Genomic DNA, 27,038 nt, shown 5'->3' on the forward strand with positions numbered 1-27,038 from the left:
TTTCTTAAAAATTGGTACCATATTAGCTACCTTCCATGACTCTGGCATTCTACCTAACTCTATTGATTTATTAAATATGGTAGACAGTGGCTCGGAAAGCTCCTCTTTGCATTCTTCAAGCACCCTGGCAAACACTTCATCCGGCCCTGGAGATTTGTTTGGTTTGAGTTTTACTATTTGTTTAATTACGTCCTCCCTGGTAACTGCTAAACTATTCAACCTGTCCTCGTCACCACCCACATATACTTCTTCGGCTGAAGGCATATTGTTAAGTTCCTCTTTAGTAAATACAGATATAAAATATTTATTAAAAAATACTACTCATCTCCTAGTCATTATCCGTTATTTGACCTGTCTCAGTTTTTAATAAACCTATCCTTTCCCTAGTCTTAGTTCGATATAACTGATAAAACCCTTTAGGATTTGTCTTCGCTTGCCCTGCTATGCAAACTTCGTAGTTTCTTTTTGCTTTCCTTATCTGTTTTTTAACATTTCTAACGAGTTGTACGAATTCCTGTTCTAAACTAACTTCCCCATTCTTAATCCTTTTGTAACACGCTCTCCTTTTACCTATTAGGTTCTTCAGATCCTTTGGTATCCACTTTGGATCATTAGTATTCGATCTATTCAATTTATATGGTATACTACGTTCCTGGGCTTTGCTTAGAATATTTTTAAATAGGTTATATTTTGAATCCACTTCGAAATCCCATTTTTCGTCACCTGTCGCTGGATTCACGTCTAGCCCACACCCCATCCTCAAGACATTCCAATCTATTTGATTCAAAAAAATTCTTAGGCTATTGAAATCAGCTTTTCGAAAATCAGGCACTTTAACAGAATTTTCTCCTACAGATCTATTCCATTCTATGCTAAATCTGATTTCTTTATGATCACTGTTCCCTAGCTCACTCCCTATTTCCATGTCCTTAATTTGTGTTTCCTTGCTAGTTAACACTAAATCTAAAATATTATTTCCCCGCATTGGTTCCTTAATATGTTCTGTAAGAAAGCAATCGTCAATTAATTCTAGAAAGTCTTCTGCTTCAATATTCCCTGTTTTGTTCACCCAGTTTATTCTACTAAAATTAAAGTCACCCTTGACATAAATACTGTTAGATCTAGATGCTCTAGATATTTCATCCCATAGATGCTTTGCTTCCATCCTGTCTAAATTTGGTGGCCTATATATAACTCCTATTATAATAATATTTGCTTTTTCGTTTAATTCTAACCAAATAGTTTCTGTGTGTGGCTCAGTATTGGTTCCCTCTTTGAGACTACATTTCAAATTGTCCCTAACATATATGGCAACTCCCCCTCCTCGTCTAATATATCTACCTGTGTGAAATAGTTTAAATCCATTTATTTGATATTCAGCTAATAGTTCTCTATTTTCTACATTCATCCACGTTTCGGTAAGTGCAATAATATCTATTTCTTCTGTACAGATAAGAGCATTTAACTCGTTTATTTTATTTCTTAGACTTCTACTGTTAGTGTAATATACCCTAAGTGAATTGTTTTTTTGAGGCCCTTCTCTTTCCCTGATCATTTTGCCAATTTGTTTCTCCAGCAAACACATATTTTTATTACCTCCTTCCTCCCTATCAATTCCCATACCACTATCTACTAACAGTTTAAACCCAAACAAATACCTCTAACTACTGGTCCCAACGTGTTCGCAACAGCAACAACCCCAGCCCTCGATAGATGCACCCTATCACGAGCATACATTTCATTTCTTCCATAGAAGTGTTCCCAGTTGTCTACGAAAGATATTGCATTTGATTTGCAATATCTTTCCAGCCGGCAATTGACACCGAGTGCCCTCGACAACCATTCATTCCCAACGCTCTTTCTTGGAAGAATGCCACATATGATCGGGATTCCTCCCTTGCTCCTAACTAATTCTATGGCTTTGTTAAATTTCTTTATCAGTTCCTCACTCCTAACTCGTCCAGCATCATTACCCCCTGCACTAATACAAATAATGGGTTTGTTCCCATTTCCTGTCATAATATCTTTCATGTTGTCAACAATATCTCCAATTCCAGCTCCCGGATTGCAGACCCTTAATCTGTTCCCCCTATCTCTGGCACAAAACGTCCTGTCTAAATACCTCACCTGGGAATCTCCCACAACCAAAATTCGCTTCGGTACCTCCTTAACTTTCTGAGCACCCTGAGGGGCCTGCGCTCCGCCCCTCTTCGCTGATTTCCGTTCCGAGTGAACTGCAGGCTCACCGTCACTCGTCCTCCATCACGGCAAATGAATTTGCTGTCCTTAGGGCGTCCTGTAGGCGGCCTGGTCAACGTCTTCTTAAGACTCCTGTCCTTAACGACTTTCCACGACGAGGTATTGTTAATATTGGTCTCCTCCTTCGTTTCTTCCCGATGTTTCAGCTGTCGTACCTCCTCTCGTAGGGAATCCATCTCTGCTATCAGAGTTCTAACTATATTCATAAATTCCTTCACTAATCCTTCCATTATTGCTATAATAATGTTACTACAATCGGAGCTCCAGCTAACACAACCTCTCACTGTGACTGCACCTGACTGACTGGAAGAAATGTAGATATGATAGAGCCCAGTAGGCTCAGGAATCTGTACACCAGTTGATTGACAGTTGAAAGGCGGGACCAAGGAGACAAAGCTCAATCCCCGCAAGCACAATTAGGTGAGTTTGGTGAGTACTGAATGTTCAAATCAGTGGGGTGTTCTTGCAGCCCCAGCACTCATCATAGATCCAACAAAAAAACATAAACAGTCCAGCTGGGACCACCCACTAGTGGAAAAAATAGCTGATGCCATGCTCAGCGCTGCAACATCAGACAAGGAGAAAGCCCACCTCAGAGCAGTGCATGCCCTGAGGCGGGCGACATGGGTACTTCCTTCTGGCAGTACCCATGTCGGCAACGGTCACGCGTCTAGATCCAGAATCCCTTCGTTTAGCAGTGACCTTCCGCCTTGGTGACCCAATTTACAGTGAATACAAGTGTATTTGCAACAGGGTGGAAGCAGACCAATATGGATTGCATGGGTTGCACTGCAGAAGCACAAACGGCTGGCATGCAAAACACAACGAGGTCAATGACATCTTCAAGAGGAGCCTTGTCTCTGCTCAGTGCTCAGCAGAGAGAGAACCTCGCATCCTAGGGGACCAAAACCCGAATGACCCCGCACTTTGCCCAGATGGCATCACAATATACTCCTGAAAGAGGGGCAAAAACTGATGTGCTGATGTGGGACTACACGTGTGTATCCACCCTGGATGACACCTACCTACGCTTCAGTGCTGATCAGGCAGGTAGGGCGGCCAACTACAGAGACATAGCAAAGTCAATCACGTACAAGCGACTGGAAGGTCAATACACCTTTGTTCCCATTGTGTCTGAGACGCATTGCGTCAGGGGTATTAGCTGGTTATTAATTGCTGGTCTAGATTTCTTGATATGTAGCGCTTCACTGATTTCTAATCTTCAATTGTCATTGTATATATCAATTATTTCGGTGTTGCTTGTTAAAATATTCCTGGTGATCGTCTCGTTGTGTGTGTGGCGATTATATGTTCTTTGATGGAGCCCTGTTTTTTGTGCATTGTTAATCGCCTAGAAAGACACGTTGTGGTCTTGCCTATATACTGAGTTCGTTATACTGATTGTCAGCCCTCGCTTAAAAATAAACAAGGATCAAATATTTTTGAAAACTTAATAGCTTTAAGTAATGTCACTCTTTAGAGCTATTTGATATCTCAAGGCTGTATCAAACATAGTCTTTATGTGCTGCAAACTTAGATAGGGTATCACCATTATCAAGATCCTGCTGTTCACTGCGAGAGGAGATCCACAACAACTTGATATTGTCTACATTATTAAACATGCACATATATATGTTGGCTTTAGAGACAAGCACGTTGCAATTTGATTGTAAGCTATTTATTTCTGGTAATGAGAGGAAGGAGTCGGAAGTAAGCTGTCTACTGCAACGTTTTCAATTTTTCACCAGGTCAGTTTACAAGGTGGATGTCTATTTACTGACTCTTACATTCCTTCCAGTTTTATTTCCATAGAGCTGATGAACAATGACAGGACTACCCACCCCTGCCTGTAACTGAGAAATCCATAAGTGCATATGGTATCTGTGATTTTTGCTGTCTGCTAGGGGGAAAAGAAGTGCTCCACTTTTTAATCTTTACATACCTCATGCAGCACAAAAAGTTTAATGTGAATGGCTGTTCGTTTAATGCATTCAAAATCACTAGTTCCACTGCATATATGTTTTAAATGTTAAACTGATTCAATATTATTTTCCTTACCACGCAACACCTTTAGCTCTATCATTAGATTAATTTCTGATATTAAATATTCGATACTAGGTGTATCTAATTCCTTGATCATATTAAGAACTTTCATAGTTATATGACAGCCAAGGATGATTCTGAGAGCTTTATTTTGCATGTTTATTTTGTTCATGTTTATAAATACTGTTGCTATGATAAAGAACTATGGCTGGTGCCCAATAGCCTGTCAAAGATCTAATATGTGGCAAACATATAATTTTAGGTATTTTGACCGTTACACTGCATTGTGGGTTGTACCCTAAACAGTTCTAAGAACTTTGAGTCTGTTTTGACATTGTTGATGTTATTTAGTAACTGAAGCTAAGGTGCAAGGAACTGAGATTCTAGGAAACCCTTCTGCAATTTTGAAGGCCACATAAGAACTATACAAATAAAAGCAAAATATTATTTGTATTTTGCTTAACTGAGATTAATAACATATTTCCTGATCATATCTCATGATAGCAGGTTGAGATAACCTCTCGTGGAAAGAGGACATTGTCATCTGTATATTTGACAAACGGTCAAAATATTATTTATGTCATTATAAGCTTATATGATCAGGTAGGGTGCGGGTTATTCGTGATAGTTAACTTGTAGGGTGCGTGTGTAATTGTGTAAGAAACCCAACAAACAAACAAGAAATATTATAACATAATAATTAAAAATTGTGTAATAATTTAATTATCTTTATTTTTCACTTGAATATTTAAACAAATTCTTGTTTTTCAGCTTATTATTTCGAAAGTAACTTTAGATTGACGAATCATGAAAATGAAGTAAATACGTGCTTAAAACTTTTGACAGATTTAAGTGACCTTTTACATGCTGCCTTTTCGGGTGACAATGAACTGGTGAAGTCGCTCATCCATTCTGGAATGGACATCAACGCCAATGACAGCCTAGGAGAGACACCTTTGCACTTTGCTGTCGCTGGAGGACAGAGAAAGGTGGTGGAGACTCTACTGATGCTGAACGTCGACGTTAATATTGCTGATGCCAGAGGTAGGACCCACACACACTGTCACACTTCACACAACACTAAAGTTGCACGACCATGATAACCTAATGGGATCACACTAAATATAGAATCCACTTGACTACTAATGAAAACATTAATCAAATATAACTGGTTAACAAACAACATTATCAAATTATTTTGTTCTTAAGTATAGTCGGTTGTGTCACTATATGTGTTCATTCGCATGTGAGTGGTGTAATGTGTGTGGCAAAACAAGGTGCTTGTTTAACATTATTGTAAGGTGTGGTTTTAATTTAAAAGTTCTTTGTGTGGTCAATTTTTTTTGTCTCTCTCTCTCTCTCTCTCTCTCTCTCTCTCTCTCTCTCTCTCTCTCTCTCTCTCTCTCTCTCTCTCTCTCTCTCTCTCTCTCTCTCTCTCTCTCTCTCTCTCTCTCTCTCTCTCTCTCTCTCTCTCTCTCTCTCTCTCTCTCTCTCTCTCTCTCTCTCTCTCTCTCTCTCTCTCTCTCTCTCTCTCTCTCTCTCTCTCCCTCCCTCCCTCCCTCCCTCTCTCTCTCTCTCTCTCTCTCTCTCTCTCTCTCTCTCTCTCTCTCCCTCCCTCCCTCCCTCCCTCCCTCCCTCTCTCTCTCTCTCTCTCTCTCTCTCTCTCTCTCTCTCTCTCTCCCTCCCTCCCTCCCTCTCTCTCTCTCTCTCTCTCTCTCTCTCTCTCTCTCTCTCTCTCTCTCTCTCTCTCTCTCTCTCTCTCTCTCTCTCTCTCTCTCTCTCTCTCTCTCCCTCCCTCCCTCCCTCTCTCTCTCTCTCTCTCTCTCTCTCTCTCTCTCTCTCTCTCTCTCTCTCTCCCTCCCTCCCTCTCTCTCTCTCTCTCTCTCTCTCTCTCTCTCTCTCTCTCTCTCTCTCTCTCTCTCTCTCTCTCTCTCTCTCTCTCTCTCTCTCTCTCTCTCTCTCTCTCCCTCCCTCCCTCTCTCTCTCTCTCTCTCTCTCTCTCTCTCTCTCTCTCTCTCTCTCTCTCTCTCTCTCTCTCTCTCTCTCTCTCACTGTAACCTTAATACCTAGGGTTCATTAAGGCTCTCAATTGACGTGCCTAGTACAAATGTAAGTATCAATGATATAAGGAACAGGATGAGCCACTATTCAACTGTGTGCCAGAGCCTTGATACGAACGGTTGATCTGATCTCCCATGTATAAACCTGTTGAGCGAACAGGCTCCTAATGAAAGGATGATACGATGCGATGTCCAAAGAATTTGGCAAACTGGGTGACGAAGATACGTACGGATTGGCTTGGGGAGTAGAAGAACTCCCAGAACCCCATCAACCCCATCAACCAGGTAGGTTGGACGGCTTGAAAGCTGGCGACCATGGGGCGAGACGTGGCTGAGTCTTATCTGTGTGGGCTTGGTGCTTTACCCCGCCTGATCTTAATCTTGTTCTTGGCCGTCCCCTAGGCTTAGCAACGTGTCTGAACTCCGGCAGTGGTCTTGGTGTTAGTGCTTCGAATGTAGTACTGTAGGTGCACGATGTCTGTGTTGAGGAAGTTAATGACACAATGTCGGTGTATTGTAGACGCCTCAAAGTGTATTGAAGTGTTTTTTCGTATCTGGGTCTTTCTTTTTCCAATCCTCGAATTCCTTGTTCCAAGTTTCAGTCTGGTAGAGTCGGGTTCCATAAGGGTCTTGTTCGCCATCTTGATCTTGTTCAATTGTCAGCGGTGGTGTTGTAGGGGCTGGTGATGTTGCTGATGTTGTGGAAGCTGGTGTTATACCTGTTAATGCTGGAGTCGTTGATGTAGTTGCTGAAGTAGGAGGACCTGGTGGAGCAAGGCTGCAGGAGTGCTGATAGTTGGTGCTAAGCTTGTGGCTGCATCTGGAGCAAGCGTATGGGGAGATGCGTCTTCTTTCGGTGTAATAAGCATGTCAGCTCGTGCCTCTGTTGGAACGTTGATATTTGAAGCTGGAGTCTCTCTCTTGGTAGTAGCCGCATGTATGTTACGAACCCGGATCCAGCGTCCGTGCCTGGAGCAGTGACAAACACGCCATCTGTGGGTCAGCTCCCGAAACCCCCGCCAAACGAACGACGACACCTAGTGAGGACAGCGTGTACTGGCCTCGAGGACCAGTTTCCAGTCTGGTTCAGCGCTCAACACCGCCGCTCCTGACCTCTGGTGAGGTGGTGCTCCGACGACAGCGCCATCTAGGGAGTGGATATGTCGGGCGTTTGTATCTGAGCCTGTGAGTGTGGTGTATTAGTGTCCCGGTTATTAATGACGTGTCTGCTTACAGAGCCAACCTGGGACCACTGTGTTGAAGGTGTAGTCAGTCTACCCGAGGCAGCCAGTCTCCAAACTGTCCAGTTTGCTGCAGCTGTTGTGACGTCGTCCCCCCCGGAAGAACACTGTGGTGTGTTAAGCCTGCCAGTGGAGTGGCAGTGGAAGGATTTACCCGGGATCGACGGTTGGAGACGATAATCCACTGGGGTATTGAGGACAGGAGGGTGATTGGTGATATCACACGAGACTCCTGTCTAGGGCATACCCCTTTTATCGTTTGTGGAGTGGCCGTACCAGCCTTGGTGGCTCGGTACCTGCCAGCAGACCTGCTGGACGTGTGGTTGACGGCCTCCACGACGGTGCCCCCAGTGGACCTGTGTTGTGGCTGACCTGTGGCCAGGGTAGGCTCGGCGTTCTCAGAGGACACGTCTTGAGGCCACGAAGAAAGCACCGCGGACTCAGCACCTAGCTTCGAGGATCCATAGTCTCCAGCAGAAGACTACAGTGTTGATCCCCTTTGTAAAGTGTTAATACCCCTCCCCCTTGTGTACGTTTTACTTTTATATATTTAAATGGTGATGGTTATATTATATTATATTAAGTTCTTACCTTTCTTTCCCTACTCCCTTTAAGTTACTTGCGTCACGGATCGCATCCCTTGATAGCCTCTACTGGCTTGGGGCCGGATATATATCTTCCTCTAACTACATCAGAGTAAGAACCCCGTTGCGTCCCGAGAGGGCCGTAACATAATTGGCATCCCCAGCGGGATCCGTCCCCTTGTTAAGTATGTTTGACAGGGGTGGTGAAGTGGCGTAATCCCTGTATATAATTCCCCCTGTGTGACGATTGTGACGTTATACGTCCTGTGCGGTGCTCAGTGACTAAGTGCGATATTGTGCAGTGCGGTGCTCGCTGTGATTAAGCAATTAAGTGCAATATTGACTAGTGCGGTGCTCAGTGATTTAGTGCAATATTGTAGAGCGAAGTGTTCGCTTGGACTCAGTGCAATACTGGGTAGTGCGGTGCCCGGAGTGATTACGTGCAATATTGGCAAGTGCAGTGTTTGGTGCAATATTGGCGTAGAACAGTGCTCGGTGTGTTAAGTGCTAAAGTGTAAGCAGAGTGTTAAGTGCTAGTTAAGTGTTCCATCTGTAACAATGGCAGAAAAAGCTACCATCGATGATCTGGACGATGTTCAGGCTTTTCTGAACAGAGTGGACTGTCTGGCCAGATTAAAATATCTGAGCAAACCGGAGCTTGTACTAGTGAGCGCCTACCTGGAGATAAAGATCCGTGCCAGTGATTCCCGTGTGGAGATCTTGTCCAAGGTTCACCGGCACCTGAAGGCAGAAGAGAAACAGGAAGGCGAGACTCCTAGTACAAAGGAAGGTGAGGAAATAGCTTCCACGGAAAAGGAAGATAAGGGCAGCGACGTTGACAGTGATGCAGGTGAGCTTAATATCAGCTTACTAACGGTCAAAATGCGTGCCCTAGAGATCAATCGCGAGATAGAGTGGAAGAAGTTAGAAGTAGAACGAGAATTAAAAGATAAAGAAGTGGAGATGAAAAATAAAGAAATGGAGATGAAAGAGAAGGAATTGGCGATGAGGCGTCTAGAATTAGAAGATAAACGAGAGAGAGAAGAACGAGAAAGAGAAGAGAGACGAGAGAGAGAAGAACGAGAAAGAGAGAGAGAAGAACGAGAAAGAGAGAGAGAAGAACGAGAAAGAGAAGAGAGACGAGAGAGAGAAGAACGAGAGCGAGAAAGGGAGGAAAGACAAAGACAACATGAACTAGAAGTTTTACGACTAGGCGCTGGACAGAGACAAACTGGAGTAAGCGGTTTCGATCCGGTAAGAAATATCAAAATGGTCCCCAAATTCAATGAGAGGGAAGTCTCGAAGTTCTTTGCAGCCTTCGAGAAAGTCGCTGCCTCTTTGGAGTGGCCAAGGGAGAATTGGGCCATCATGATACAGTCGGTTTTGACTGGGAAGGCCCAAATTGCCTACTCTACGTTATCCCTTGACGACTCCGGCGATTACGATATGGTGAAGAAAGTGGTGCTCATGGCGTACCAATTGGTACCTGAGGCATATAGGCAAAAGTTCAGAAACCTGAAGAAGACCTCAGAGCACACTTTCACCGAATTCGCCACCATCAAGGAGCGACTTTTTCAAGAATGGTGTGCATCTCGGAAGGTGGAGACCAAGGAAGACCTCGAGCAGCTGATTCTGCTTGAGGACTTCAAGGATTGTTTATCTGGAGACCTCAAGACGTACTTAGAGGAACAGCAGGTAGAGACTTTGAGTGCAGCAGCCACCATGGCTGAAGAGTATATCCTGACTCATAGGCCGTCTGCTAAGTACGTCCCGAGGAATTACCAGCGCCGGTTTGACAGACCTCACGACGAAGAAGAAAGACCCGTCCCACAACGTGCTAAGAAGACTCCCCCAAGTAGCCCCCGAAGAACAAGTCCTAGTAGTCCGAAACACCTTAGTCCAAGGAGGAATATGGTGTGCTGGACTTGTGGGCAGAAAGGGCACATAGCTGCTAGGTGCCGAGGCAGAAGAGGTGGCAGCGCACGAAGGGAGGTGATGTTGATGAGCTGTGTTACATCACCAGTAGGAAACCAGTCTACGACGACGCAGGAAGGACCAAGTTTGTTGGCCCCTCACACTTCAACCGGGTATGTAACGAGTGATCATACTGGTAGATCAATTGTAGTGCTCAGAGATAGTGGAGCAGCCCAGTCCCTGATTGTGAAGAGCTCGTTACCCGAGGGAGTAAGTGTGGATGGGCGACAAAAGGTTGTCCTAGTTGGGTTTCCTAGGACGCAGTATATCGCCCCCTTAGTGCCAGTACATCTTGACTCGCCTTATTTCAGCGGCACATGTGAGTTGGCAGTAGTCGATACCCTCCCTGTGGCTGGGATCGACGTGGTACTAGCCAACGACTTGATGACCGATTGGAGCACCAATCATCCCAAGATAGCGGACGAGTCAGCCAGAACAGCAAGGTCGGAGGTGTCTACAGGCAATGGTAATGTCCAGGTAAAGACAGACCCGGATGTAACTATGTTTAATTTGTCCTCTCGCCTACAGATTGAGAGCGTTCTAGCAGTGTCTCCTGATTCTCTCGACAAGGAACATGAAGTTAAGAAGGCAGAGGTACCTGAGCACGAAGAGAGGCCTTGTGTGCAGGCACCCACAGATACCAACGAGTCTGGAGCGAAGGCGGATGTGTACTTGCGGTATGGCAAGGTACAGCGTGTATTGAACCAGCCAGAGATTCCCCAGACTTCAGAGGTATGTGAGGTGTGTTCAAAAGGTCTAGTGCCCTCTTCGGTCCAAGCCAGGCTAGTGGATGTTGCCGGCTATGGACATGACTGGCTCGGGAAGCATATCCCTCAGTTGACCCCATGTTTCTTAGCAGTATTTTGTTTTGTTCTCCTATGTGCTCTCTGTGTTCTCAGTAAGGATCAGTGGACGACCCGAAGGATGATGGCTCCCGTGAACATCGAGAAGAGGTCCCTGGGATTAGAGATTTGCACTGCAAGTGTTGCAGTTGAAGGAGGGACCTGGAAGGTGATGGTTGATACAGGAGGTACGACATGTGATAAATTGAGTGACTGTTTCCGACAGGTTGACACCCCTCGCGTGATAGCTGAGCCTCAATGCAGCGTTATGCGGAACGTTGGTCGACCTGACGGTGGCAGAGTGAATGCCATCTGCGACGTACAAGCAGCCCTGTTGGGACTAGGTGTGAACCTAGTAGGGTATGCTGTAAGTATTGACTTACCCACTGTCGCGATCACTCTGAATTATCAGACCCCTGTATTCCAGGTTCCTGCCTCCCTGAAGGACCATCGGACCGGCACCAGAAATGCCGTCTGTGGACAGCCATCATCGGTGCCACGACATAGAGAAGTGTCGAGTCACCCCAGATCGTGTCGAAACCATTCCGTACTCGAGAGAGGTGAGATGACGCCCCTGCTTGACATCGCAGTGGAGACGTGGAAGATTACGTCAGGCAGGTCATCGCCTTCAATTTTAAAGTTCCCATTGAGCCGGAATTGCCCAGTAGGACAGTTTTGTGGACGAAACAGCCTCGCTATTCCAGATCATAAAGCATGTGTGTCCATTTGGAGTTGTGTCGTCGTACTAATTTGGTTTGTGTTTCTTTTTATAGAACCCCAAACCAAATTCTTTTTGGTGGGGAGGTGTTACGAACCCGGATCCAGCGTCCGTGCCTGGAGCAGTGACAAACACGCCATCTGTGGGTCAGCTCCCGAAACCCCCGCCAAACGAACGACGACACCTAGTGAGGACAGCGTGTACTGGCCTCGAGGACCAGTTTCCAGTCTGGTTCAGCGCTCAACACCGCCGCTCCTGACCTCTGGTGAGGTGGTGCTCCGACGACAGCGCCATCTAGGGAGTGGATATGTCGGGCGTTTGTATCTGAGCCTGTGAGTGTGGTGTATTAGTGTCCCGGTTATTAATGACGTGTCTGCTTACAGAGCCAACCTGGGACCACTGTGTTGAAGGTGTAGTCAGTCTACCCGAGGCAGCCAGTCTCCAAACTGTCCAGTTTGCTGCAGCTGTTGTGACGTCGTCCCCCCGGAAGAACACTGTGGTGTGTTAAGCCTGCCAGTGGAGTGGCAGTGGAAGGATTTACCCGGGATCGACGGTTGGAGACGATAATCCACTGGGGTATTGAGGACAGGAGGGTGATTGGTGATATCACACGAGACTCCTGTCTAGGGCATACCCCTTTTATCGTTTGTGGAGTGGCCGTACCAGCCTTGGTGGCTCAGTACCTGCCAGCAGACCTGCTGGACGTGTGGTTGACGGCCTCCACGACGGTGCCCCCAGTGGACCTGTGTTGTGGCTGACCTGTGGCCAGGGTAGGCTCGGCGTTCTCAGAGGACACGTCTTGAGGCCACGAAGAAAGCACCGCGGACTCAGCACCTAGCTTCGAGGATCCATAGTCTCCAGCAGAAGACTACAGTGTTGATCCCCTTTGTAAAGTGTTAATACCCCTCCCCCTTGTGTACGTTTTACTTTTATATATTTAAATGGTGATGGTTATATTATATTATATTAAGTTCTTACCTTTCTTTCCCTACTCCCTTTAAGTTACTTGCGTCACGGATCGCATCCCTTGATAGCCTCTACTGGCTTGGGGCCGGATATATATCTTCCTCTAACTACATCAGAGTAAGAACCCCGTTGCGTCCCGAGAGGGCCGTAACAATGTACGACGCCAGGAGCGATGATGAATGTCAGATCATTTGCAGCGTAGAGGGCGTTGATTTAGGAGACTTACAGTCGATGGTCGGTTTTGGGTATTCGGTCTGCAAGGTGGATGAGTGCAGGAATCACCCCAGAATTGGCATCTAGCGGTTTGGGCGTCGGAGATGGTTGTGACTGAAACACTGATTGCATACTGTTCCCCTAATGAGAGGGCAGAGGGGTCCGAGAGGCGGCTCCTCCTCTCGCCAGGTATAAGACTACGTCTAATTGGCTGCTAGGAGGAGCTACAGTGGGGTGGTAGCCGGCAATAATGGTGGATGTGGCTTCTGATCGATTGATCTTCAATTTCTTGATTTCATCTTGTCGTAGAGGACACAGATGTGATACTACAGAGTGTTCGCCGTCACAGAACCATCATGGGGTTGCAATGATGGTGGTGCAACCCATCATGGTTTGCACAGTGCTAGGGTATATTATCCACTGTACATAGGCTTGTGGTAGACAGAGTAAGCGCCACCCGTCACCTAACTATAAACATGAATATCTCGGAAGGGAAGGAGGGAATTACATTTTCATTCAACTTTGAAATTGGTGGAAGATACCATACAATTGAACGAAGAGAGAAAGAACTGGAAAGGACTAGATAAGTGAAGCTAAAGAACAACAATATTATCAACATAGTAAAGCCAGAGAGACGGATGAATGTCATTAATGGTTGGAAGAACAGTTTCAAGGTATTCCACATATTGATTGGCAAAAACAGGATAAAGAAGAGATGTCAGAGCGACAAGGAATGTTTGAGATGAATATTACGAATGGAAGAGAAGGAGTTAGTCACAACACAGCACAGAGTCGAATAAGATCGATGACGACGTGATCGAGAAGCCTGAAATGAAGAAGGCCCTTAGTCCTCTTCTGACTAGAGAACATTATCTTCTCCAAGGGTTGCCTTTAGTTTGTTATGTGTGCCTTCATTTATTCATCTGTTCCTTATCTGCTCTCTTGCCAAATATTGTCTCATTACTCGCTCTTCCTTCAGTATCGATTTGAGAAGGACTGACAAAAACGTCGTCACTTTCATTATCAATAGCATGGGTTTGGTTATTTTATATATGGAATGATATTTTGCTCAGTTGACAGTGGAAACATAACTAGCTCTCACATTAAGTTGTAGGTGAGCACTAGTAAATGTTCTGAAACAGGATTTATTTAATGGTTATAATGCTTTATTAACTAATGATGTCAACACCCCTTGAGGTTATCTTGAGGTTATCTTGAGATGATTTCGGGGCTTAGCATCCCCGCGGCCCGGTCCTCGACAGTAGTAGGGAGTAAGACGTATGGGCCCCTTTTTTTTCTGGGGTAAAAGGGGCCAATTTGGAGTTAAAGGTTTCTTATGGGGAAAATTCAAGGCAAAAAGGGGCCCATATGGCTTAGGGGTTTTCAGGTAAATTTGGGTAGTCACTGATTTGGAAGTAAGGAATTCTTATGAGGAAAATAATTTCCGAGATATTAGAGGTTTGTTAAGCGTTCTTATGAGAAAATAAGTAGGAAAATCTTATATAAAAAATTGAGAAAAAAGGGTCAATATGTCACAGCATTTCCAGGTAAACTCTACGGACAACTTTTGCCTGTTTTCAATAACCGAACTTTGGAAAAAAAAAAGGGCCGATTTGGAGTTAAAGGTTTCTTATGGGGAAAATTCAAGGCGAAAAGGGCCGATTTGGAGTTAAAGGTTTCTTATGGGAGAAATTCAAAATTCGTGTGTAGACCGCCAGGGTTTTCAGGCGAATTTGGGCAGTCACAGATTTGGAATTAGGGAATTCTTATGAGGAAAAAAATTTCTAAGATTTTAGAAGTTTGTTATGCGTTCTTATGAGGAAAATAAGTAGGAAAATCTTAAAGAAAAATTCAGAAAAAAATCCCCTTTAGGACGCCGCATTTCCAGGTAAACTCTACGGACAACCTTTGCCCGTTTTCAATCACACATTTTTCAAAGATCATTTTCAGAGAATATTGTCTTAGACGTTTTGTTAAGGAAAACAGACAACTTAGCCATAACATTTAGTTTTATGTGCATTTAAGACAGAAAATTAGTCAGAAACCAGTTTAAGCTCAAAATTCTTCAGAGTCCACTTTGTTAGCAAAATTCTTCAGAGTCCATTTTATACCAAAATTTTGTCAGAGTCCAGTAAAGGCCAAAAATGATCAGAGTCCAATTAACAACAGAAATTCCTCAGAGATCAGTTTAAGCTCAAATTTCCTGTAATTTCCTGTAATTGTAATGAGTCCTGTAATCTACCAAAATTCGACAGAGTCCATTTTATACCAAAAAATATTCAGAGTCCAATTAACGACAGAAATTCGTCAGAGTCCAAAATTTGTCAGAGTCCTGTAATCTGAGAAAAATTTGACAGAGTCCATTTTCTACCCAATTTTCATCAGAGTCCAGTTTATACCGAAAATTTGCCAGAATCCACTTTGTGCCAAAATATTCAGAGTCCAGTTCATGATCAAAATTAATCAGAGTCCAATTGAAGACCCAAATTTGACAGAGACCACATTTTCGCTACTAGCAGTCCAATCCCCCTGAAATTTTAAACAGTCATATTTCTGTCGTAGTAAATAAGATCAAAACAGTTAACGAGCTCCAGCTCTCGTCCCCACCTTAGTTCTCTCTCGTATTTTTGTAAATAACCCATCAATTTCCCTGAAATTTTTACCCTCTGTATTTCAGACATAGTAAATATGATATAAACAATTATAAAACTCTAGCTTTTGTCCTCTGTCCCCCTCCCCTTCCGGCCCGTTGGCGTCGTGAGGGGGCTTGGTGGACGGCTGCCGGAGTGTGATGCTCCGTTGGGCAGTCCTCTGTCCTTTTCTGGCCTTGCATTCCTGCTGCTGTCTTCTCCAATTGTGCCGGATCGCTTTTCCTTTTCCTTATGTTTCGTTTTTCTCCCCCCTCTTCTCCTATCTGCTTGTCGTTTCCTGCCGACCTTTTGCTTGTTTTGGATTCTTTCTTTGGACTTCTACTATTTTGACGCCCGGGTGCTTGAGGAGGCATACTCTTGCACCCGTAGAACTGTAGTACCCGACGTCTCGAGCGAGGGGAACCTTTTATTGTCAATCCCCCTTTCGTCGCTGAACCCGATCTCGACGGACTGACGGTTCTTAAGGTGGCGTTTGTGGGGCGTATACTCACGACGCACCCCTAGGGGGCCCCGGCATGATCAGCGATAGCTTCCTGTTGGGTGTCCTGCCTCTAATTGTGGCTCCATGGTGGGTATGGGGGCACATTCGTGGATGAATTTGTCACTTTTCGTCTCTATGTCGTTGAATGTTTCCGTTGTACCCTCTCAGGCTCGTGGGGTGGGCGACCAAGCCCCCGAGTCGGCCTGTATTGGAAGACCAGGCTCTGTAGCTCCCGCTGCGTTGGGCCCCGACCTTGCTCCTCCTTTGACCGTCCTGACTTCTTCCCCCAGCTCCCCTCCCTCCTCTGAGGTTGGGTCGAGCCTCCAGCCCCCGGTGGTGACCACTTCGTCCCCTGGTGTGGCTAAGTCTTTCGTTGTGACTACTGCGCCTTTTGACCCCTCTCTCTCTAGGGGTTCTCACCGCCGTTCGCGCCCCAACCGCACTCGCTCGATTCCTTCCCGTGCTGATGCGTATCAGGCCTTGTTTGGTCCTGCTTCATGGGCCAAATACTTTGATCTCCTCCCTCTTGATTCTGCGCCTCCTGACGATTTCTCCCTCCATCGGCATCTTGTAGATTCCGTGGATGCGTGTGTTACTTTCAACCCCACTCGTCTCGGTACACGTGTCGTTGCTGCTCCTTCTCAGGATGCGGCTTCCCGCTTGGCTGCCTTATCTTGCCTTGGCGAGATCCCTGTTCGGGTCTCCAAGAACGTTCAGATGAATTCCAGTGTTGGCACTATTCTCCTCCCACCCCATGTTGCAACCGGTGTTCGGAATCTGCAGGATTGCCACGATGATATTCGGCATATCCTTGATGCCCAAGGCCATTCTGTCCTCCAGGTTGACTCGTTTACTCGTCCCCCTCGTGGTCGTCGCCGTCAACCCCTTCGCGTTGTGAAGATCACCTTTGATGGTAGGACCCTTCCATCCTCTGTCATTCTTGCTGGTGCTAGGTGCTCTGTCCAGGAGTATATTCCTTCTCCTCGACTTTGTAATAAGTGCTGGAGGTTTGGGCATGGTGCCCTCCGCTGCTCTGGGACTGTCTCTCTCTGTCCCTTGTGTGGGAGTGAGGGTCACTCTAAGTCGGAGTGCACTTCTCCCCAAGCTCGCTGCCTCAACTGCGGTGAAGCCCATCCTACGTTCTCCCGTGCCTGTGTCCATTACAAGCTTGAGGCGGCCGTCCTTAACCTGAAGCACCGGGAGCGTTTGTCTTTTCCTGAGGCGAGGCGCCAGGTTCGCCGGCTCCCGCCTTATACTAACATCTCTTATGCTCGCGTGTTGCGCTCTTCCTCTCCTCGTCCTTCCCCCCTTCCTCAGACTCTCAACCGTTTCCGGGCCTTGGACCCTGATACGCCCACTGCCCCCTCCTCTGTTCCTTTGAGTTCTTTCCCGAGGGGTCCCCCTCCTGGTCCTCTGTCTGGGGTTCCCCTTCTTTCAACCCGGTCTGTCATGTCTCCTGTGTCTTCTTCCTCGTCCCCCTCCGATCCTCCTTCCCATCCTCTTCCTCCATCTATCGGCTCTCCCCGCCGCCTGTCGGTGCAGGCGGATGTCCATCGCTCTCCTAACGGCCGTCGTGTGTGCTCTCGTTCGGCTTCTCCTGTTGAGACACTGGAATCCGTTGCCCGGTACGTAGTTGCTGGGACACCTGTCTCTTTAAGTCAGAAGCGTAAGCCTGGCTCCTCTCCTTCCTCTTCCCCGGCGGGTAAGAAGGCTTCGCTTTCTTCCTTAGCTCCTACTTCGGGCTCTGTTGCTCCTTCCCCTCCCGTTTCAGTGGTTGCGCCCCCTGTTCCTGCTATGGAGGTTTCTTTGGCCCCTGCTTCCCTTTCGGTTGCTGCTCTTGCTGGGGTGCGCTCCCCTCTTTCTACTCCCCCTCTTCCTACTGCTGTCCTTGACTGCTCCTCTCCGTTGTCTCCTCCTCTTCCTCCTCCTCCTCCGGACCCCGCCCGCCCGCCTCTGATCTGTTCTCCCGTTTCCTTCCCTCCGTCTTTGCTCAGTTTACCCATGCCCCCTAACCCTGACTTTGCTGACCCTGATCCCGACCCTGATATTCTTTAACGTGCTCTGTTGCTCTTTCGCCTTTGTTTCTTCCTTGTTCTCTGTTTTTGTCCTTTCTCTTCCCGTCGTTGTCCATTCTTCAATGGAACGTTCGAGGTTATTACGCCAATTTCCTCGAACTCCAACTTCTGATTTCGCGGTTTTCGCCCCTTTGTGTCTGTCTCCAGGAGCCAATGCTTGGTGCTCGTCCTGGTCGTTTTCGTGGCTATTCCTTTCTCTCCCCCCCCCCAGCCATTGCTGGGGCTTCTAATTCTTCTGCTCTCTTGATTCGTGCAGATGTTCCCTTTGTTCCTTTACTTTTTCCTTCGCCTCTCCATTGTTCTGCTGCTCGTATCTTTGTGGGGAAATGGTACACAGTTTGTTCCATTTATCTCCCCCCGAGTGTCCCGCTCTCTCTTCCTGATTTGAAACACCTCCTAGACTCCTTGCCGGAGCCTGTGCTCCTGCTGGGTGACTTCAATTGTCGTCATTCTCTTTGGGGTGACGTTCTGACGAATACCCGGGGTCGCCTCCTTGAGCCGTTTCTCCTATCTTCTTCCCTGTCTCTTCTGAATTCTGGTGAGCCCACTCATTTGGACTCTCGGTCTCGCACCCTTTCTTGTCTTGATCTTTCTCTCTGCTCTTCTTCTCTTTACTTAGATTTCACGTGGCAGGTTCTTGATGACCTCCATGGAAGTGATCATTTCCCTATCCTTGTTTCCTTTTTCTCTTTTCGCCCTTCCGTCTCTTTCCCTAGGTGGCAGTTTGCTAAGGCAGACTGGACCCTATTTACCCTCAGTGCTGCTCTCTCTGACCTCTCCCTTCTGCCTCTCTCTCGCGCTCTCCTCCTTTTTCATGACACTGTCTTCAACGCTGCCCTCCGCTCTATTCCTCGCTCTTCCTCTCGGGGTCCACGGAAGTGCGTTCCCTGGTGGAATGCGGACTGTGCTCGGGCTGTCCGCTGTAAGCGTGCAGCCTGGAAGAGGCACCGCCGTAGGCAGACGACCGATTCTTTTCTTTTCTTTCGGAAAGCGAGTGCGGTGGCCCGTAGGGCCATCCGTACGGCTAAACGTGAATGTTGGGCATCTTATGTCTCAACAATTACGTCCGAAACCCCTCTGGCCCAGATCTGGAAGCGTATCCGCAAGATAGCGGGTAAGTTCGCTCCCGATGTTTCACCGGTCCTTCACCTCCATGATAATCTTGTGGCGGACCCGTTGCAGGTCGCTTCCGAACTGGGTTCCCACTTTTCTTCTGTTAGCTCTGGTCTTCATCTTCCCCAATCTTTCCTTCTTCGTAAACCTGTCCTTGAGTCTCGTCCTTTAGATTTCTGCACTCATCTTCAGCTTCCCTATAATGATCCCTTCTCTCTCTCTGAACTTCGTTCTGCTCTGGCCCTCTGCGGTTCTACGGCGGCAGGCTCCGATGGTATTCATTATGAGATGCTTCGCCATCTCCCTCCGAGCACGTCTCAGTATTTACTGAGTCTGTATAATCGGATCTGGGAGTCGTCGTCAGTCCCTGAGGACTGGCTCGATGCCGTTGTCCTCCCTGTTCGCAAACCGGGGTCTCTGGGTACTTCCCCTACGGACTTTCGCCCTATTGCTCTCACAAGTTGTGTCTGCAAACTTTTTGAACGTATGGTTAACGTTCGTCTGATGTGGTTCCTGGAACACCATCACCTCCTCTCCCCTTCTCAATTTGGTTTCCGCAAGTGCCGCAGCACGACAGATGTCCTGGTGAACTTGGAGGTCTATATTCGTACTGCTTTTGCTGCGAAGACCTCCGTTGTTGCCGTCCTTTTTGACCTGGAAAAGGCTTACGACACCACTTGGCGTTATCATATCCTATCTCAACTTCATTCTTTTGGCCTTCGTGGTCATCTCCCTCTCTTTCTCCGCAGCTTCCTCTCTCGTCGTTCCTTTCGGGTGCGCCTTGGTACCGCTCTCTCTCCCTCTTTTCAGCAATACGAAGGTGTGCCCCAGGGTAGTGTTCTGAGCACTACTCTTTTTCTGGTTGCCCTCAATGGTCTTCTTTCCTCTCTTCCTTCTGGTGTCTTCTCCGCTCTCTATGTCGATGATCTTACCCTTTGTTGTCAGGGTGATGATTCGCCTTTCCTTCAACGCCGGCTTCAACTTGCAATTGATGCCGTGTCGTCTTGGGCCACTGATCATGGCTTCAAGTTCTCTACTTCTAAGACTTGTGCCATGACATTTACGCGGAAACGGGTTGTTCTTCGTCCCTCTTTGTCACTTTATGGTCATCCCCTTGAATACAAAGATTCCGCGAAGCTTTTGGGGTTATTCCTTGACACTCGTTTGTCTTGGTCTCCCCATATCTCTTACCTCCGTGTTGAGTGCTCTAAGGCCCTTACCCTCCTTCGGGTCTTGTCCCATACTTCTTGGGGGGCAGATAGGCGCACTCTCCTTGCTTTACATGCTTCTCTCGTCCTGTCTAAGCTCGATTATGGTTGCCCTGCTTACTCGTCTGCTTCTCCTTCTACTCTTCGCCGTCTTGATGCTTTGCACCATACTGGGTTGCGCCTCAGTTCTGGTGCCTTTCGTTCGACTCCCGTCCTTAGCTTGTATGTTGACACTGGCTTCCTGTCTCTCCAGGACCGCCGTGATCGCTACTGTCTTCGCTATCTTGCGCGGTCCTTGCAACATCCTTCCTCTCGCCTCTGTCGTGCTTTAACTTTTACCCCTCCTGCGGTTCCTGTTCCTCTTCACCACCTCCCTCTTTCTGTCCGGTTATCTCGCCTGCAGGATTCTCTTTCCGTTCGTATTTCTGATGTTTCTCCTCGTGTTGTTCCTTCTTTGCCCCCGTGGAGGGTCCCTCTTCCGCGGTTTTGTACTTCCTTGACCCGTATCACTAAAGCTTTTACCCCTCCTACGGTTCTAAAACGCCTTTTCCTCGAGCACTTTTCTTCTCACTCCCGCTCCGTTTCTGTCTTCACCGATGGGTCTAAGTCAGCGGACGGTGTTGGCTACTCTGTTGTTTTTCCTGATCGCACTTATATGTGTCGCTTGCCTCCGGAGACTAGCATCTTTACAGCGGAACTTTATGCTATTCTCTATGCTCTTCGTCTCCTACTTTCTCGTTGTCAGTCTTCCTTTGTAGTTGTTGTTGACTCTCGTAGTGCCCTCATGGCTCTCGGGTCCTTTAATCCAGTTCATCCAGTGGTTGTCGAGATCCAGCATTGGCTGTTTCTCGTTCATAGTAAATTTAAGTCGGTTGAGTTTTGTTGGGTTCCCAGCCATATTGGTGTGTCTTTAAATGAGCGTGCGGATGCTGCCGCCAAGGAAGCTGTCCGCTCTTGTCCCATCTCTCGTAAGGGCATTCCATATTCCGACTTTTACCCGGTTATCCATTCCTCAGTCCTTACCCGTTGGCAGGCTTCTTGGTTGTCTGTTACTGGTAACAAGCTACGTACTCTTAAATGTTGTGTTTCCTCGTGGCAGTCCTCCTTCCACCGTAACCGGCGGTGGGAAACAGCTCTGGCGAGGTTGCGTATTGGCCATACTCGCTTAACCCATGGTCACTTGATGGAGCGCCGCCCTGCTCCTTATTGTCCTAGTTGCATTGTCCCTCTTACGGTCGTGCATGTCCTTCTTGAATGTCCTGACTTCCAGGACGAGCGTATGTCTTGCTTTCCGACCGCCCCTCGCGGTCACCTGTCCCTCGATAGAATTCTTGGTGACTCGGATACTTTTGATATCGTTCGCCTTATGCGTTTTTGTTCTCGTATTGGCATCCTTGGTGATATTTAGCGCCCTCTGATTATTTTGCGTATTTGATGGTGCTACATAGCCTTCCCGGTTTGGTGCCTTCTTTTGATAATTACTTACTTACTTTTGTCCTCTGTCCAAGTTCACTCCTGTAAATTCATTACTATCACTCCAAATCCCCCTGAGATTTAAAAACCCAACTACATTTTCAGACATAGTAAATAAAAGCCAGTTCAGTTACCGAGTTTCAACTCTTGTTCCCCGCTTATCTCATTTTGAATAAGTTCTTTATTATCCAACTAAATCACCTGAGATTTAAGATCACCTTACTTCTAACGTAGTAAAATTAAACAGGACATTAGCCAAGCTCCATTTCCTCTGTCTTAGATCATCGAACATAAATATATCCGATCAAGTCCCTCTCCAGCATAACTCTTTATCAGAGTAATCACCTTACCCTTTCCCTCCCTTACCTTCTCATCCCCAACGTATCCAAACCTTCAATAATCATACTGTATTTGCATATTTTCTCTATATTCAGCTGTGTTCTTCACATTTTTTCCATGTTATCTGTGTTCACTCCATGTTCTACAAATGTTCACAGCAAGCTCAGTTCAAATTTTTTCACCTGTTTTTCTCATTTTTTCTGTTTTCTACCATTTTCCCCCCATGTTCATTACAGTCCCTTACATGTTCTCTGTATAACTTTTATGCTCAGTATTCATGTTCTCAATGTTCTTAGCTTGTTCTTCACATGTTCAGTGTTCATTCTTTGTATTCCCTATGTTCCTTATCATGTCTTCATATTCTCTATAAGTTCATATTCCCTACATGTTCACTCTATTCATCAACTTTTTCTTACATGTTTTCTGTGTTCCCCATATGTTCCCTGTGTTCATTCCCTTACTTAGTCTCATTTTTTTATGTTCTTTGTTTCTTTAAACCAATTTATTTCTTCCATTCAGTAACTAGTTCTTTGACAAATATTATCATCAGCAATACAGTTCCCCCCTACAAATTTAGTCACCCAGTTTATTTGCAAAACTATGTCAAAGTAATTCTCGTAGTCAACTTAATAGTTCTACCAACCCTGTTCTTAAACAAATCTACATTTTATTCAGTTCCAAATTTACAAAGACAAACCTTTCTTGTAACCTCTTAACTAAAAATTACTTGTCAATCAATCGAAAATAGCCAGGATTAATCTCATTCAACACGGTTCTTAACTAAAACAACCTTTCTCTTAGCTAAAAATCATCAAAGGAATCTTACCATCACTGTTCTTAACTAAAATAACCTTTCTCTTAGAAAAAATAGTAAAAGGAAACGTTTCCAATACTGTTCATAACTAACTTTATCCATCGTCAAGTAATTGAAAATAGTCTTGTTCATCATTTCGTAACAGCCATTATTTTTCATCAAGTAAGAAAAAATAACCAAAGATATCTTTCATCGCTGTTCTTAACTGACATTATACTTTGAGGAGCACAAAAATAGTCTCCCTCATCATATTTTGTCTTTTTGCTTTACTAAAAGTATTCATCAGTCAACTAAAAAATAGTTACTTCATCATGTTTCCCTGTCATTTCTTAACTGAAATATCACTTCTCTCATCTGAAAAATAGTCATGTGTAGCCTCTTTCCAACACTGTTCTTAACTAAAGTAACCTTTCACTTCGCTAAAATAGTCATATGTAACTTTTTCAGCACTTTCGTAACTAAAATTATATGTCGTTAAGTAAGAAATATAGTCAAAAACACTCTTCGAGACATCAAGGACTTACTCAAAGACATCAAAGTTGCACTCAAAGACATCCTTTGAGACATCAAAAACATCCTTTAAGTCTTCAAGGGCACTCTTCGAGATATCAAAAGACACTCTCAAACACTCAAAAATTTACTCGCATCCTCAAAGTTATTCTCAGAGTCATCAAAAGTTAATCTCAGTCATCAAATGTTATTCTCTAAGTAACCTTTCGTTCATCAGAGAAACCTTCTAAGACATCTTCGTTCATTAAAGTTAATCTCAGAGACATAAAAGTTATTCTCAGAGCTATCAAAAATTATTCTCAATGTCATCAAAAAGTATTTTCACGTACTCAAAGTTAATCTCGGTCATCAAAGTAGGTTACAAAGAAGGTTAAGTGGGATGGTGGGTTTGGGTTAAATATACAAAAGGAGAAACAAAACTACATCTGAAAGGTTATGAAAAGGATAATATATTCAACAAATACGTCAAAACACAATAAACTACATCTGAAAGGTTAGGTTAAAGGGTTGGGGAATAAGAGTATATGATAGAACCTACTAAATACACTAAGATTACAAGAGGTTAGGTTAAGGGGTTGGGAAATAAGAACAAATGATAGAACCTACTAAATACACTAAGATTACAAGAGGTTAGGTTAAGGGGTTGGGAAATAAGAACAAATGATAACTAACATAATGAATACAACTTATGAGCAACTCTATGAACTTTAACAAATAACCCTTGATCTGCAAAAATGACCATTTGAGAAATTAGCCCTTGAAACGAGTAAATTCCCATATATAACAAAAATCCTTTGAAATGGTTAAACACCCAATCTTAAACAAATAACACTTGAAATGAGTAAATGCCCATATATAACAAAAAATCCTTTAAAATGCTTAAATATCCAATCTTTAACATAAAGCACTTGAAATGCTTAAGTGACCATTTGAGAAGATAACTATTGACACGAACAAATGAATATGAGACAATGATTGACGAAACACAAAAGATAAGCAGGAATAATTATGTAAATTAGGTCATGTCTGGTTGGACTAGATAAGTTAGGTTACATCAGTTTGGGAATGTATGGTTAAGTTAGGTAAAGCAAGTTAGGTTAGATTAGGATAGGTAAGATAAGTTACGTAAGTTAGGTTAAGCAGGTTAAGTTAGGTAAGATAGGTTAAGCAGGATAAGTTAGGTTAGGATAGGTAAGATAAGTTACGTAGTTAGGTTAAGCAGGTTAAGTTAGGTAATGTAGGTGAGATACGTTAAGCAGGATAAGTTAGGTTAAGTTAGGTAAGTTAGGTAAGATAGGTAAGGTAAGGTAAGTTAAATTAGGATAGGTAAAGTTAGGTTAAGCAGGTTAAGTTAGGTAATGTAGGTAAGTTAGGTTAAGCAGGATAAGTTAGGTTAAGTTAGGTAAGTTAGGTACGGTAGGTAAGGTAAGGTAAGTTAAGTTAGGATAGGTAAAGTTAGGTTAGGTTTAGGAACGTTATGTTAACTAAGTAACATTGGGTGGAGAGGTTAGGTTACGTAGGTTTAAGCAGTGTAGTTCAGAGAACAGTTTTAAGGTAAAGTGACTAAGAAAATATATTTTAACAGAAGTGCAGGTTTGGTATGAAAAGCTGAACTAGTTACATTTTGGAGAGAAATTTTATGACTGAAGACGTCTTAAAGAATAACATGATGGAAGAAGGAGAGTTTCTTTGATGAACGAAGGTGTCTTAGAGAAACAACTTTTGGTGAACGAAGGTGAATTAGAGATCACTTTGATGACTCTGAGAATAACTTTGATCAACGAAGATGTTTTGGAAAGTTTCTCTAATGAACGAAGGTGACTTAGAGATTAACTTTTATGATTTAGAGAACATCTTTGATGTCTTAGAGAACAACATTGATGTCTTAGAGAACAACTTTGATGAACAAAGATGTCTTAAAAAGCTTCTCTGATGAACGAAAAGTTACTAAGAGAATAACTTTGATGACTGTAATTAACTTTTTTGATGGCTCTGAGGACAGTTTTGTTGAACGAGGATGTCTCAGAAGGCTTCTTTGAATAACGAAGGTGGCTCTGAGAATAACTGTTAATGACTCTGAGAATGACTTTGTTGTCTTAGAGAATAACTTTGAGGTCTTAGAAAATTACTATGTTGAACGAAAGTGAGTTAGAGATTACCTTTGATGACTCTGAGAATATCTTTGATGACTTCGAGAATAACATTTGATGACTCTAAGAATAACTTTTATGTCTTACATAATAACTTTAGATGTCTCTAAAATAACTTTGATGTAAGATGATGTCTTAGATTAACTGATTAACTTTTGATGTCTCTTGGAATAACTTTGATGACTTTGAGAACAAGTTTGATGAACAAAGATGTTTTGGAAAGTTTCTCTGACGAACGAAGGTGACTCTGAGAATACCCTTGATGACTCTAAGATTATCTTTGACGACTTTGAGAACAAGTTTGATGACTGAGATTAAATTTAACGTCTCTTGGAATACCTTTGGTGAATCTGAGAAAATCGTTGATGACTTTGATGACTTCTGAGAACATGAGTTGTATTTTGAATGCGTCTTTGATGTATTGAAGAGTAACTTTGATGTCTCGAAAATATCTTACAGAACAACTTTGATGACCGAGATTAACTTTGAGTACGTGAAAATACTTTTTGATGACATCGAGAATAATTTTTGATAGCTCTGAGAATAACTTTTATGTCTCTGAGATTAACTTTAATGAACGAAGATGTCTTAGAAAGTTTCTCTGATGAACGAAAGGTTACTTAGAGAATAACATTTGATGACTGAGATTAACTTTTGATGACTCTGAGAATAACTTTGAGGATGCGAGTAAATTTTTGAGTGTTTGAGAGTGTCTTTTGATATCTCGAAGAGTGCCCTTGAAGACTTAAAGGATGTTTTTGATATCTCAAAGGATGTCTTTGAGTGCAACTTTGATGTCTTTGAGTAAGTTCTTGATGTCTCGAAGAGTGTTTTTGACTATATTTCTTACTTAACGACATATAATTTTAGTTACGAAAGTGCTGAAAAAGTTACATTTGACTATTTTAGCGAAGTGAAAGGTTACTTTAGTTAAGAACAGTGTTGAAAAGAGGCTACACATGACTATTTTTCAGATGAGAGAAGTGATATTTCAGTTAAGAAATGACAGGGAAACATGATGAAGTAACTATTTTTTAGTTGACTGGTGAATACTTTTAGTTCAGCAAAAAGACAAAATATGATGAGGGAGACTATTTTTGTGCTCCTCAAAGTATAATGTCAGTTAAGAACAGCGATGAAAGATATCTTTGGTTATTTTTTCTTACTTGACAAAACATAATGGCTGTTACGAAATGATGAACAAGACTATTTTCAATTACTTGACGATGGATAAAGTTAGTTATGAACAGTATTGGAAACGTTTCCTTTTACTATATTTGCTAAGAGAAAGATTATTTTAGTTAAGAACAGTGATGGTAAGATT

At 44.3% G+C, this 27,038-nt stretch overlaps 1 protein-coding gene across 1 annotated transcript in view; it reads left to right on the forward strand.

Moving 5' to 3' along the window:
• Nucleotides 1-4,636: 4,636 nt before the first annotated feature.
• The window catches only part of LOC123751276 (26S proteasome non-ATPase regulatory subunit 10), a 51,326-nt gene continuing 28,924 nt past the window's right edge, over nucleotides 4,637-27,038 (forward strand). Inside the window, exon 1 of the mRNA XM_069331124.1 lies at nucleotides 4,637-5,346. Within this exon, the coding sequence (XP_069187225.1) occupies nucleotides 5,220-5,346 (127 nt within the window). The 5' untranslated portion in view covers nucleotides 4,637-5,219. The remainder of the gene's footprint in view (nucleotides 5,347-27,038) is intronic.

Source organism: Procambarus clarkii, chromosome 25 (assembly GCF_040958095.1).
Source record: "Procambarus clarkii isolate CNS0578487 chromosome 25, FALCON_Pclarkii_2.0, whole genome shotgun sequence".
NCBI classification, from domain to species: domain Eukaryota; kingdom Metazoa; phylum Arthropoda; class Malacostraca; order Decapoda; family Cambaridae; genus Procambarus; species Procambarus clarkii.